General features: G+C 56.2%; 1 protein-coding gene across 1 annotated transcript in view; it reads left to right on the forward strand.

Annotated features, from left to right (window-relative positions):
• GLI2 (GLI family zinc finger 2) overlaps positions 1–14,865 on the forward strand; it is a 231,884-nt gene that overhangs the window by 53,295 nt on the left and 163,724 nt on the right. Inside the window, exon 2 of the mRNA XM_036320640.1 lies at positions 9,960–10,124. Coding sequence (XP_036176533.1) covers positions 9,989–10,124 — 136 coding nt within the window. The 5' untranslated portion in view covers positions 9,960–9,988. The remainder of the gene's footprint in view (positions 1–9,959; positions 10,125–14,865) is intronic.

Below are 14,865 nucleotides of genomic sequence, written 5' to 3' on the forward strand. Positions count from 1 at the left end.
GGGACGATGGGGACCCTTCTTCTGAGTCACACAGGATGGAGGGCGCCAGGCGGTATACCATGGGGGACTTGAGAAGAACGCTATTTCCTGGAATTGTCCTCACCTCCCGCCGGGCAGCAGGTGGGCAGCAGGCTGCGTGCCAAGCCCACGTAGAGACGGGCCTGAGCCATAAGGAGCAGGTGCTGTGTGCCGGTGCCCCCCACACTAGCCGCGCCTGGGGTTCCTGATCACCGTGGAAGGGAGCCTGGGGTCCTGGCCTGGTCACACATGGGCTGGCCTTTTCCTCCAGTGTGACCAGGCCAGGATGCCAGGGCTGTTCTGCAGGCTCTGGTTCCCCTTGCCGGTCTTTTCCCTAGGGGAACCCTGGCCTGGGTGGTGCCTTAGGGGCCAGCAGAAGGGCCGAGCCAGGGGACAGGTCTGTGACAGGCTTTCCCGACCCCTCCCTGGTGGCGGGTCAGTTACAGTTCCCTGAGCGCTGCCTGGGGCCCCTGTCGGCGCTGGTGTCTGGGTTTCCTCGGAGCTGGTGTGCCGCTGGCCCTCCCGGAGCCATTCACATGGGCTTCGGTTTCACCTACGGAGACAGGCAGGTGGACAAAGAAGTGGAAGCAGGTGCAGCCTAGGCCTGAGGGTGTGCGGCCAGCGGGGGCCCCTGCTTTCCCTCCTGGGTAGGGAAGTGGCCTTTCTAGGAGAAAGGTGCCTCCTGCAGCGGCCCAATGTGGGGGGGCTGCTGCTATAGTACATGCCCCCGACTGTGCTGGGAAGGGTGCTCCGTCTCCACCGTGGGAAGTTGGCAGATGCTCCAGATTGCAGGGAAGAGGTGGAGGCTCAGAGTGGGGGCGTCATAGGGCAGAGGCACACAGCTGCCGTGACTGCACTAGCCCAGGCACAAACAGCTCTCCCTTGGGAGAGTAAATGCTCACATATTTGAAAACGGGATTTTTCTGACCCTGCCATGAAGGGCCAGCGGAGTGTCCCAGCGAAGTGCAGTCCCAGGGAACCCTCCTCGCCTCACCCATTCCTCTTCCTCCTGCCAGGTGGAGTGAGCGTGGGCTTGGAGCCAGGTGGGCCGGGGGGCTGGATTGCAGCACGTGTCTGCTCCCTCGTGCCTCCAACACGGACGTCAGCCCCCTTTGCATTGATGTGTTGGCCTTTGCACCGTGGACTGCTGTCCCTTAGGCCGGAACACACTTCAGAACGTTCGTTTTACAGATGGCAACACTGCGGTATGAAACGACGTGGTTGGCGTCTGGCTACTCAGAGAGGATATAGGACGAGTCCTCGGGACCTTGGGGCCGGGAGAGACTGAGCGCCCTCCCCTCTTTTCAGTTATAAGATGTTATAATGCTCATGTCCTTTCATCTGAGCCACATTGGCAATGCTCCTCACTCCAGGCTCGTTCCTGTGTTTTATCTCATTTCATCTGAAAAATAACTTTGTGATAAAGGCAGGGCGGGGGTTTATTATCGCCAGTGCATGTGTGTGTATCTTTCTACACATCCATGTGACTGTGTGCATCTCTTATGCAATGGTGTGCCCACACTTGTGGCCGTGTATGTGAGTACATATATGTGTGGCGTGTGGCCATGTATGCATGTTGACTGTGCATGTGTGCCCAAGAGCACAAGCATGGCTGTGGATGTGGTCTGTGGGTGCCTGCATGCATGTGACTGGATGTGGTTGTTGCTCTATGTTGTGTGTGCTCTGTGTGTGCCCATGTGTGCCTGTGCGTGTGGGGCCTGGGCACGCATGCCACATGGCTGAGATCAGAGAGGAGTGAGGACGTGATGGCTGGGGAGGCTGGCTCGCTGGGAGGCAAGGCTGCGTCTCCTGGAGACTGACCGGCCTGGGAAGCCGCTCCAGTTCCTGAATCACTCGTTAGAGGAGTTCAAAGAAGCCAGGTGGCGGGAGGTGTCTGCGATCGCAGGTTTCAGAGAGATTCGCTCATTCTGCTCTGATAATTAATTTATTCTTCAAGTCAGTCTTTTTCATCGGAGTTCTTAACCTGTTCTGTGCCGGGGACTCCTCCTGGGAATAAGGCTGTCAGTGCTGAGAGCAACATACACAGGAGCCAGTAGTACTGCCTGCCGGGAGCAAATGTCACGGCACCGCCTCTGTGCTGCAGTCATACATGTGCCGGCAGCACCGGCACCGTCAGGGGCTCTGACGACGACCTTTGGTGCAACGCCGTGGCGAGCAGGTGCGGGCACATCTGTGACTTGTGCTGGTGGCAGGCTCATGGGCACTGCAGTTTGGTGCCCCCGTTCATGGCTGAAGGAGACACCAACTTCCAGTTCCAAGTGCACGAAGATAAACATTTATTTTTTCCATTCAGCGGATGCAGCCTTGCTTTTTAATGGAAACTTATAACTTATTTGGAGGCTGGAAGGGTCCTTATGAGCACCCGGTGCAGCTGTTCTTAAACCTGCCGGTGCATTGGAAGTAGCCATGGGACTCTGTAAAAAATGTCACTGTTTGTCCCCCACTGTCCCCCCAGACCCCGGGAATCAGATCTCCAGGAGGCCGTGGAATGCCTTCTGAGGTTCTTGGTGCTGCCTGTGCCCTGCGGTGCCGAGGCCCAGAGGGCAGGTGACTTGCGTGCCCTCTCCTGAGGGTGAGGGTGCTCCTGGGGGCTTCGGGTCCATGCCCCTCCCCTTAGCGAAACCGGAAGCTTGGCTGCATCCCCCTCTGTGAGCGCAGACCTGTTGGAGCAGTGAGTTTCCTCACTAGAGAGGGTGTTCTCTCCTCCTGCCCCCTGAATGCTGTTCCCCCGACTCCTCCTGTCCTGGAGGCTTTTGTGCGGTTTGTGGGACGTAACCCCGCACAGACCAGCAGGCCCCCCGGCTGTGGTGTGGGAGCCCTGAGCTGGAGCCCCTGCTGTTCCCTGGGGCCCCGGTAAGGCTGTTGATGAGGCCGAGACATCTGCCTCTGATCAGAGGAGCTTCAGAGAGTGAAAGTGGCTGCCTGGTGTTTACCCAGAAATTGTGCTAATCCCGCTAATGCCTGTGATTTGCAAGCCTCTCTCTGTCTCTTGCCTTCCTCTCCTGGGAGGGGAGGGTGGCTGATCTGCGGGAGACAGGCCTGTGGCACGGGGCACTCAGGGTCCCTGGCCGGGCCAGCTCCCTGCAGGCCTTCCGGGAGCCCCATCTGCTCCTGGGCAGCCTGGGGAGGGGAATCTGGTGAATACCCTTCCTCCCACACTGTTCACCTGTCCTGGGCTGGCCTCGCCCTGAGGCCTCGGGCAGCTTTCTGCCCAGCGCCCCTGGCTCTTGACCTGGCCCTTCTGCCTCCTCCGTGGAAGTGGCGCCGGGGGCAGCTCCTTCCTCTGTAAGAATCGGGTGATGACATCACTCTGACAGCACAGCAGGGGGGTGTTGGCCTGCAGGAGCCTCAGCGGCTGTTCCCCACCATCACAGCCTTTCCCTCCTTTTCTTTCCGACCTCCTCATGTCCCTTAGAAGCTGACACAGTCCCTCCCTTCTTGAGTGTCTTTCTTTCCTTGGAGTCCCTGACACTAAAATGAGGGCTCAGAGTTATTGGCCTCAGCTTTCCCATCTACGTTTGGGGACACCTCCCAGGAGCCTGGGTTTGGTCACATGTGCCAGCCCTGTGGGTGCCCTCACTCTGCTGGTTTCTAGTCCATTGAGCCTGTGCCTTCCAGATGCAGGTCTGGTCCCTGCTTCCATTTCATTAGGTTCTTTTTCTGGAGGTTTCTTCTGTTCTTTCATTTGTGACATGTTTTTTGGCTCTGCATTTTGGCTGCTTCCCTGTGTTTGTTTCTATGTATTAGGTAGAGCTGCGATGTCTCCTGGAATTGGTAGCGTGCCCTTGTGTAGTAGGTGTCCTGTAGAGCTCAGTGGCTCAGCCTACCCAGCTGGGCCCAGGCAGTGGCTGACTTTGCACCTCCCGGGAGCCCCCAGAGCCAGTGCACCCAGTGGACAGCTTCTGACCATACCAGATTACAACCCAGTGGCACAAGGCCTAGCCCTGCTCTGGAGGAGGTCCCAGTCCAGCAGAGAGCCAGCTAGGTGCATAGAAGATTGTGATCAGCTGTGCAAGAGGTGCCCTGATGGTGGGGGAGTGTCCAAATGCAGGGAAGGACACCCAGTTCATTGCGGGGGCGGGTGTGTGGAGCCTGGCCAGCGCAGCCTCGTGCAGTGTGAATTGACCTCCAGGCCAATGGCTGTGAGGAGCAGCTGCAACGACAGCGGAAGAGCTGCTGTGCGGGAGATACGCCTATGGAGTAGGACTTGCTTCCGTGGGACTTTGGTGCTCACTGAGTCTACCATGAGCACCTGCCCAGCTGGGCCTGGGGACCCAGGGGTACAAGGCCTAGCCCTGCCCTGGAGGAGGTCCCAGTCCAGCAGAGAGCCAGCTAGGTGCATAGAAGATTGTGATCAGCTGTGCAAGAGGTGCCCTGATGGTGGGGGAGTGTCCAAACGCAGGGAAGGACACCCAGTTCATTGGGGGGTGGGGGTGTGTGGAGCCTGGCCAGCGCAGCCTAGTGCAGTGTGAAGCACGAAGCTGATTTGCCTATGAAGAATTAGCGAGTGAAGAGTTAGTGAGTAGATGTGTAACTCACACGCCTCCCCTGCCCCACCCTGGTCAGCCTCAGCAGACAGGTAGAGCCAGGGTTTTGCAAGCAGCCTGGACAGAGCCGTAGCATTTGCCCAGCCCTTGGCCGGCGGTCCCTGTCCATCAGTCCCCCCACCTTGGGTTTGGCTCTCGGACAGGGGCCATGCTGAGTCCTGCTCCCAGGGCTTCCTAGACTGGCCCAGTGCCTCCGTATCTGAAGGGCTCAACAGCCAGTTACTCCAGGGCCTGCCAGGGAACTCTGCAAAACCCTTTGCCCTGCAGGATCGCCGCTCGATCGGGTGCCCACTGTGGTGTTTGTCAATGGGCAAGTTACTCAGCCTCTCCGGGCGTCGGTTTGTCCCTATATAAAATATTGTAAAGTGCTTGACAGCTGGTAAATGCTTGTTAAAGGTTTGTTGTTCTAGCTGTTATTTTGTTTTTTGTCCTTATTTCCAAATTCAAGGTGTGTTTCAAAGTTGGGCCTAAATTCCTTCACCTGAGCCCTTGGGAGGAAAACCTATGCTGTTCACAAAATTACTTGTACTTAAGCGCTGTGATGCCTCAAAGGCTCCTCACAGCCTTTGACCGGCATTCCTGAGCAGTTGTTCCATGCCAGCCTGGCCTGGAGGGGTGATGAGTACAGTAAGGGGGTGTCTGGTTGCTGCAGGGTCCAGAAGTTGAATGGCCATGACCTGAGAGGAGTGGAGGGCTTCCTGGAGGAAGGGACATCTGAGTGGCATCTTGAAGGAGGAATAGGAGATGGTGAAGAGCCTCTGGTTGGCGGCATGGCTTGAACAGAGGCCTGGTGGTTTAAAGGAAACTGAGTGTGAAGAGGAGGTGGGGAGAGGAGGCTGCAGGTAGATACAGGAAGACTTTACCTGAAGGCCTGGGGGCTCAGCAAGGCCTTGATCCAGGGGAGGGATATGGTGAGATTTGTGTTTTTTTTTAAATCTTTATTGATGAGAGTATTACAAATGGTCCCCTTTATCCCCCCAATTGCCCCCTTCCACTGAGTTCCCACCACACCCCACGCCTTCACCTCCCTATTGTTTGTGTCCATGGGTTATGCACATGTGCATATACTAGTAATATCTTCGCTCCCCACTTCCTTCTGAGATTGGTCAGTCTGTTCCATGTTTCCATACCTTTGGTTCTATTTTATTCATAAGTTTATTTTGTTCATTAGATTCCTTGTTCACTTATTTTTATTTTTAGATTCAATTGTTGATAGGTATGTATTTATTGCCTTTTTATTGTTCATGTTTGTTACCTTTTTTCTTCTTTTCCTCCTCTTCACTTTTCCCTTCCCCTTCCTTTTCCTCTTCTTCTTTCTCTTCCTCTTCTTAAAGAATACTCTTCAACATTTCATATAATACTGGTTTGATGGTGATGAACTCCTTTATGTTTTTCTTGTCTGTGAAGCTCTTTATCTGACCTTCAATTCTAAATGATAGCTTTGCTGGGTAATCTTGGTTGTAGGTCCTTGCTATTCATCACTTTGAATATTTCTTGCCACTCCCTTCTGGCCTGCAAAATTTCTGTTGAGAAATCAGCTGACAGTCGTATGGGCACTCCCTTGTAGATAACTGCTTTACTCTTGCTGCTTTTAAGTTTGTCTTTAACCCTTGGAATTTTAATTATGATGTGTCTTGGTGTGGGCCTTTTTGGGTTCATCTTGTTTGCAATTCTCTGCGTTTCCTGGACTTGTAAGGCTATTTCTTTTACCAGGTAGGGGAAGTTTTCTGTCATTACAAATAGGTTTTCAATATCTTGCTCTCTCTCTTCTTCTTCTGGCACTCCCATGATGCGAATGTTGGTACACTTGAAGTTGTCCCAGAGGCTCCTTACACTAACTTCATATTTTTTCTTCTTTTTGCTCTTCTGATTGGGTATTTTTATTTCCTCATCTTCCAGATCATTGATTTGATTCTCAGACTCCTCTACGCTACTGTTGAATTGCTGCAAATTATTCTTTATTTCAGTTAGTGTATGCTTAAATTCTGACTGGTCCTTTGTCAAGTCTTTGAAATTCTCACTAAGATCCTTGAAAGTCTTATTAAGTACCTTGAAGCTCTCATTAAGATCCTTGAGCAGCCTTATAATCATTGTTTTGAACTTTGTATCCAATAGTTTGCTTGCTTCCATTTCATTAGGTTCTTTTTCTGGAGGTTTCTTCTGTTCTTTCATTTGTGACATGTCTTTTGGCTCTACATTTTGGCTGCTTCCCTGTGTTTGTTTCTATGTATTAGGTAGAGCTGCTATGTCTCCTGGAATTGGCAGCGTGGCCTTGTGTAGTAGGTGTCCTGTAGAGCTCAGTGGCTCAGCCTCCCCAGTCACCTGAGCTGGTCACTCTAGGTGCACCCCTGTGTGAGTTGTGTGCATAGTCTTTTTGTAGTGGAGCCTTGATTGCTGTTGGTGTTACTGGGAAGAATTGACCTCCAGGCCAATTGGCTGCGAGGAGCAGCTGCAACTACAGCGGAAGAGCTGCTGTGCAGGAGACACGCCTATGGAGTAGGACTTGCTTCAGTGGGACTTTGGTGCTCACTGGGTCTGCCCCCTGAGTGTGTCACTTGTGGATGTGTAGAGTTATAATCTGGTATGTAGAGTTATAATCTGGTATGGTCAGAAGCTATCCACTGGGTGCACTGGCTCTGGGGCCTCCCTAGAGGTGCAAAGTCAGCCACTGCCTGGGCCCACCTGACAGGAGCTACAGAGAGATCTTCAGATGGCTGCTACTTGTATTGGGTTTGGAAGTGTTCAGGCAAGGCCTGGCTGCGAAGCAAGGCAGGTGGTGCTAGTGCCAGGTCTTGGGCCTCTTATTGATAGGTATGTGGCACACTGACGCCAGCTGCTGCTTGTTCGAAAGATTTTAGGAAAGTTTCGAGATCTGGTTTTGAGAAAGGGTCCTGGCTGTCAGATGGACGGTGACCTGGGGTGGGGGCAAGGTGGTGTGGAAGGTGCCCAGGACCAGCCCAAGATGGAAGAACACTTGGTACAGAGTAGCCAGCTGGGGGAGGCGGTGCTGGTTAGGTCTTTGATGGTGAAACGATAGCCATTACAGCAGATCATATGTATGGGGGACTGGGGAGGAGGAAGGTGACTCAAAGGTACAGCTCAAGTGATTGGGGCCAGGCTAAGGGAGCAGAGAAGGTGGAGCAGGCCCGGGCCATTCAGACAGCCAGAATCGGAAAGAACAGATTTTACAAGTAGTCTGGAAGGATCAGGTAGTGATCCCGGAATCTTGAGACCAAAGGGAATGCCATCACTTACAGAATTCTCAGAAGACGTCTCTGTCCCCATCCGCCATGGGTGTCTGGACGGGGAGTTTGAAGGTGGCGAAAGCGGCCAGGCTGGTCTGTGCAGACCACACCAGGAGGTGCTGCTCACCCGGCCAGCCAGCTGCCCTGGGAGCCGTCTTACGTGTGCCACACCGTGCCCTCGTGCACTCCAAGTTTTACTTAGAAAGACACCGAGTAGGGTGCAGATTTGAGAAATGAGATTCTGGGTCCTACAGGTGTTGTAGCCTTGAGGCCCCAGGGATGGAGTGACCACTGCCTTCCGTTCTGCCACTCTGTGGCCCACAAGCCCTCTACCAGGGCGGTCCCTTCCATGGGCTGCAGACCTGCCTGCCTCCCTCCTGTGACAGCCACCACGGCCTCCTGAACTCCTTCAGGTTGTCACCCATTTTCTCTGTTTCTTTTATGGCAAAGCTTCCTGAGAGATGGCTTCTGTTTCCACACTCATCCCAGGCCCTTCCTGACCCCACTGGACCCCGGTCACCCCGCGTGGCTGAACCTGCAGCTTGACCTCATCTTCCTAGTCTTGACCTCATTTCCTGTGGCCGAGCTGATTGTTCCTTCCTCTTCCTGAAGACATTTCTCCTGGTGTTTGGGCTTTCCCTCCTCCCCTCCCCTCACTGGCCATTCCTGCTCACTCTCCTTGACCGGCTTCTGATCTGGAAGCATTGCCTGCCCTGGGCCCACCATATTCCCATCTCTAGCTCCCACTCCCCCCCTGAGCTCCAACCTGCATCTCCAGCAGTTTCTGGGGGTCTTAATAGGCATCTCACAGGTTCATGGCCCAACCGCGCTCCTGGCCTCTGCCCCGGACCTGCTTCCCACCCGGTGCTCCATCTCAGCAATGGCACCGCCGCCCATTCATCCAGCTGCTCTGTCAAAATTGGAGCCATCTTTGACATCTCACTTTTTTTTGAAAAATGACTTTCACATTTCTATTCTGTGACATCTGATACAAACGCTGAGTCAGCCGCATGTGCGAGTGATGAAGCATATTAGTGAAGCGCTTGCTGTGACCCACCGCCAGCCGGGAGCGTTCCCGTGCCTGCACCCCTGGGTGTTCCTCCCTAGCCATGACCCCTCTTTCCGTCACAGCCGCGCCCAAGCTCTCCCAGGTCCTGTAGGCTCTGCCTGCAGAGACATCCGCGGGCCACCACCTCCCTCCAACCCAGGCCACCACCGTAGCTCCCGGGTCACTGCAATAGTGCCCCTTCCTCCCAAACTTGCTCTCCACACATCAGAATGACCCCTTTTCACGATGAGTCACTTCCTGTCCCCCCTCCAGGGCCTGCGCTCACCTCCTTGCTGCTGCTCACACAAGCCAGTCCCCCTACCCAGGCCCTTGGTTCTCGCCTCTGCCCCCTGGCTGTCCTGGGCTCCTTCTGACCTCACAGCGGCAAGCCCCTGCACCCTGCCCCATCCCGCCACTCTGCTTTCTCTCCCCAGGCCCCTTCTCTAGCTGGAGCTAAATACACACTGACTTCCCCTTACTTAGTATTGTCTCTGAGTAGAATGTAAGCGCCATGGACTGTGTTGTGTCTTCTGCACCAGGCACGATGCCGGCTGCATGGTAGGGGCTTAAAGATCTATTGACTGAGTGTGTGTGAGTGAACAAATGATGGGAAATGTGAGGATGAATGAGTGAGCGGACATGCACATGAATACATGAAAGATGGAGCCTGGTGAGCAGGGAAGAGACAGGAAATGAGGGCTTTTTTTCCTGGACCCCCACGTTGTTGTTTCCCGATTTCTTTTCTTTCCTGTGATTCTGAGTTGGAGAACACTGTGATGCTGACTTCGTATCTCAGTGCAGTTCTCCTCGCTGCTCACCACTCGGCGGCAGGAAATGACTTGTTGCTTAGGTTTTAAAATCTGGGGTAAAAATAATGAAAACGTGCACCTGTTGTCCGTGAGGTCGTTCCAAGACCAGATGAATCTCAGAACTAATAATCCTCAAAATTAATTAAACCCTCCTTCCCAATTATGAGAGAATGGAGCGGGTTGCTGTCGCGGTGGTGGCGGCGGGGAATCTGGGTCGGCGCTCCCGGCTGGGTCTGGGGCAGCGTGGTGAGTGTCTTTGTCTTCTCTTTAGGGCTGCCACCAGGACCATGAGCAGCTAAGATGGACACGTCTGCCTCAGCCGCCACGGAGAAGAAAGAAGGCAAGAGTGCGATCCCGGAGGGCGCTGCTTTCCCCGACGCGGGCAGGAAGACCTCTGCTCTGGCCGTGGCCGCGGCCGCAGTGGCTGCCCAAGGAGGTACTTTCTATTTTGCACAGTTGGAGGGCAGCAGGGGTCTCCTTCATTAGCCCGTTAGGGTTTAATTGGACTGGTGGCCCACGTCATCGGGCAGGCGTGCTGGGTTTATGGAAGGTGAAGAGGAGGGCGCCCTGCTCCCGGATCCTAGGCACTGTGACGGGTGCCTGCAGGCTTTCCCGAGGTCTGGCCACCCTGATCTGCGGCAGGGGACTGGGCCGGCTCAGACTCCAGCAGGAGAGCCTGAGAACGCAGAGGGGAGGGGGGAAGGGAGGCCGGGGGCTGCTGGGCAGCCCTGGGGTGTGTTCACTTGGCACATTTGAGATGTGCCAGACACTGCTCCTGCCTCTGGCCCACAGGGACTCTTTTAGAAGTAATTGTCTCTTGATCCCTTCTGGCTGTAATTAGAGGGTCAGGTACAGAATTTAGTATCCTTAGGTGAATTTCTGGCCAACTTAATTATAGCAGAAGGATTATGGAGCCACAGCCTCTCATTTTACTGCCCCGGAGAGTAGGAGAGAAATACTCTGCTTTCCACTGGCCATGCCAGCGCCCCGGTGGGAAAGTTTGGCGGGAAGGCGAGACCTCCCCTTGTGTCTGCGCCGTCCATCTGGAGGCCACAGAACTATTTCTGTCTCCGAGGAATGGAGAGACTTAGATTTCTTTTCTTTCCCTTTTATTCAAGTGCATTTAGTCACGCCCTGTTGCTCTCGCTGCTCAAGCACAGCTCGGCAGCAGCGGGAAATTCGCCGTGGCCAGCGGGACGGGCGGGTGGAGTGTGGGCGTTGCCCCTCACTTTGAAGTGAGCACAGATGGGTCGCTGTCAGAGTGCAGGGCCCGGCCAGGAAGTTGGCAGCACAAGGGTCTGCGTTTCGAACCAGCGCTGGGATGGCGTGAACAGGGCGAAGGTCTGAGTTCCTAACTACCTCAGATGATGTGGGGGCTGCTGTCCACGGGTCACGCTGGCGCAGCTCGGGGTCGGAACTTGGGGAATCGCACGACACTGGGCGGCGTGGTGTCCAGGAGGCAGACGGAAGGGGAGGGCAGGCCAGCGCCAAGAGCCTGATGGGGGATTGGAGGCTGGCCTCCCGTCCCGGCCTGGCTGTGTCTGCACCTGGCCTGCTCCCTCCTCTGGGTCAGGGCCTGCCCTGCCTGTGGCGACTCCAGCTGTCCCTCTGCCTGATGCACAGGCCCAGGCGCCTGAGGCCTGAGGGAGCTCCAGCAAGCCGGCTCAGCGTGTCTCCGCTGGGCCCTCAGCTGTTTCTCCCTCGCCAGGGCTGAGTGGCTTATGAACTGCCCACGTCATTTACTGCCATTTACTGCCGCATCATAGTAGCAGGGAGCAGACTTAGGCAGTAGCTGGGCAGTAGCTGGGGGAGGCCCCTCCGGCATGAGACCTGCTGTCACCAGTGGTGCAGCAGCAACAGGAGCTTGAGGGGTCTGACCTGAGGCGGGGCAGGCAGCTGCCGAGAGCTTGGAGTGCAGCAGCTCCACCAGGCACCTACCCTGCTCCACCCACCTACCCTTACCCCAGGGGGCCGGCCCTGCCCACCCCTAGAGGCCCCTGTCGCCTATTGCCCAGGGGAGCCCTCCCGGGGATGAATTCCAGCAGAAGGTGGATGTAACCTGTCAGCCCCTGGCAGGTGGCTTGTGTCATTGGAATCAGCCCACCACGTGGCTCCCTCTGCCCCCCTCCGGGCAGCTGCCAGGGAAGGGCCCTCCTGGAGTCAGGGAGGAGTGGCTGTTCCTGCATGGAGCCAGCAGGGCATCTGGAACAGGTCCCTGGTGCCAGGGGACCGTGATGCCCACCTTCTGCGGATGGCGTGCGGAGCGCCTGCTGGTGTGGCCCGGGGGGCCCTGGCTACGGTTCCAGGTCAGCAATATCCCTGGGTCCCAGTGTGATAGCCGCTCCCTTCTCGGGGCCTCATTCTCCCACTCAGGGCATTGGACCGATGTCTTTGAGGTCTGGTGACACTGGAGCTTTATTGCGTCCTAGCAGAGGTGGCCGAGGTGCTGTGAGTGACTCATGGCATCCAAAGTCTCACTCAGGTCCCTTGGTAGCCAGTTGATCTCAACACAGTGGGAAAGAGAGAGCGTGACGGTCTGAGGGAGCAGAGGGGACGGAAGGGAGGCCGTGTCCTTGGGGGCAGAGCTTGGAAACCCCGTGTGGAGCTCCTGGGTATGAGGTGGAGCCGTCTCCTTCACGAGCAGTTGGAGCCTCCCCTTTGCCACCTTTCCGTTGTGTGGGGGAGGCTGGCATGAGGTGGGGAGGGGACTTGCTCAAGGCCACCAGCCGCTCCAGCAGAGAGCAGGGTCTGGGGCTCAGGGCACAGGGTGGGAGTCTCCTTCCGGTATGTGCTTTTAGGCCATATGAGGCAGGGCCAGCCTTTCCAGGTGTGAAGTATGAATCATACATGTAGCTGCTCTGTGGTTACAGCAGACATATAATGTGCTTCCGCCTGCCTGGCTCAGGGTACCTCCTGGGTGGTAGCTGCCACTACCTTGCAGCACAGGGAAGTGGTAGGAAGCAACTCAGACTGCAGCCAGGTCGCCTGACCCTGGGCAGTATGTGCCTCCGTTTTTTCATCTATAGAATGGACATAATAACAGCACCGACTTCAGAGTGTTGTCAGGATTACTCGAGGAGCACATGTAAAGTGCTGGGCACATCAGCTCTATCTGAGGTCCAGCTTAACTATGAGCTTTCACCAGTTTTTCTCTTCTCGGTCCGTGGGCTGTGCCTTAGAAAGTCTGCCCTTCACTAACCCTTGCTAGCTGACCCATTGAAGCCAGACAGGTGGGGGAGGCTCTGATGTCTGGTGTCTCCCCACTCGAGAGTGGTGGAGGGAGTACAGGGCAGGAGATCAAACCTGGGCCCCAGCCCTTTGCCGCTGGGCCAAGGCTGCCCTGGACAAGAGCGCTTGGCGGCCCCGGGCCTCTTGCACTCATCCTTCTGCCCTGCACCCTGAGGTGGAGCAGCCCAGAGGTCTGAAGCTGGCCTCGCCGTGGAATCTCAGGAGACAACTGTAACAGACGCAGATTCCAGGCCACCCAGACCTGCGGAGACAGGGCCTCCTGGGCAGGGGCCCGGCCACGTGCATGTGTGACAGGCTTCTCACCTGCTAGATGCAGCTGGACTGTTCCCCGGGATGTGGCGTGACCTCACGGTCACAGGGCTGAGCACAGCGTGACTCGGCAGAGAGCTCCCTCGCTGCAGGAGGCCTCTGTGCCGCCGGAACCCGCACTACCACTGTTTTGTTCACTGGCTCTGCGGCTTCTTGGCAAGTTTCTTTGAGGTGCATCTTTGCTCTGCGGTGAGGCATCACGTCTGTCCCGGAATGCTTCTCAAATTCAAACATTGGAATGTGTAAACAGGCCAGAGCGTGAGCATTCCTGCTGAGTCGCCCGGGGCTAGGGGTCCCCGCGTCATTTGGCCTCACCGAGTCCTGCACTGATCAATGCCTCGAGCCCTTGGTGTCCTTGCCCCTCTCTGTTTCTGTGCCACCCCCTCCCCCACCGTGTGGGCAGAGCACTGTTTGCTCACCATTGTGCCCTGCCCCTGGTAATGATAGTTGAATGAGGGGTGAATCTGACCCTATCATGCCAGGTGTGTGCCCGGTGGGCTGGTGCAGCCAGCTGCCTCTGCTGGCCCTGCGGTCCCCTGGCACAAGGGTCATTGGGGCTGGCCTGATCCTTGGCCCCTTCTTCCCTCACGAGGTCCCTGGAACTTACCAAGTGGGCCGCCTCCCTGGCTTACCTGCGCTGCTTGGCTGGGGCCACACGCTCTTGCCTTGGGCTGGAAATGCACTCAGATGTGACTAAGTGGTCAATTATTCTTATTTAAGTGATTTTCAGGATTGCCGCTGATGCTGCTTCTGAGCTTGTTTGAACAGCCCAGCCACACGGAACAGCCAGTTCCCTTCGGACTTTTTCTGGAGAGCAGAGCTCAGTTCCCCAGCAGCTTGGCATACCCAGGAAACGGGCACAGCGTGGTGGACGGGCGTCTCCTCCGTGGGTCTGAATGACTCCTGATGGCACGCTGGCGTGGCCTCGGGTGCTGAGGGCTGGAGGCCTGGGCGCAGGGGGAGGCTGGCACTCCTTCCGGTCCACGGCAGAGTACACGGAAGGGACTGGCTCTTCCCAGCTCCCCGCCTGTTTGCTGTGTGTCCGGGGGCAAGGCAGCTCTCGTCTCTGGTCTGTGAAAAGGAGATAATTCCTGGCTTTGGTGAGGTGGTGTGGAGAGTGTCTAGAGGGCTAGCAGAGTGCCTGCCGAGATGGGAAGTAAATGTTAGTGACATAAACTGGGCGAGCATTCCTTCCGCATAGCCTGGTCTCACGCACGACACCGAGACCTCATGCCCTAAATGCCACTCAAAGCTGCCATCCAAAATCAGACCGGATGTCCCTTTTCCTCCAGTGTAGCAGACCCCTCCCCTCCCCCCTTGGCCCTGGGAGACCCTCCCCGCCTGGCTTCTCTTCTTAGTCGAGGTGGCCAGCGTACCTGTTTGACGTGGGACCCACGCTGCTGTGTTCTGTGGCCGCACCGGGAGCTGGCAAGCTCTGCCCGCGCAGAAGAAAGCACCCGAGGGCAGGCACGGGGCTCCTGCCCCTGTTCTCCCTGGGCCTGGGCCTCGCCTCCGGGGCACGGCCTCAGTTCTCCTGCTTCATTGTGTCGCGCATGTTAAACTATTGCAGTGTTGGGGGGGGGTGGGGGGCTTTGAAGCTATTTCCAATTACAGCAGTC

Source organism: Myotis myotis, unplaced genomic scaffold (genome assembly GCF_014108235.1).
Source record: "Myotis myotis isolate mMyoMyo1 unplaced genomic scaffold, mMyoMyo1.p scaffold_m19_p_8, whole genome shotgun sequence".
In the NCBI taxonomy this organism is placed as follows: domain Eukaryota; kingdom Metazoa; phylum Chordata; class Mammalia; order Chiroptera; family Vespertilionidae; genus Myotis; species Myotis myotis.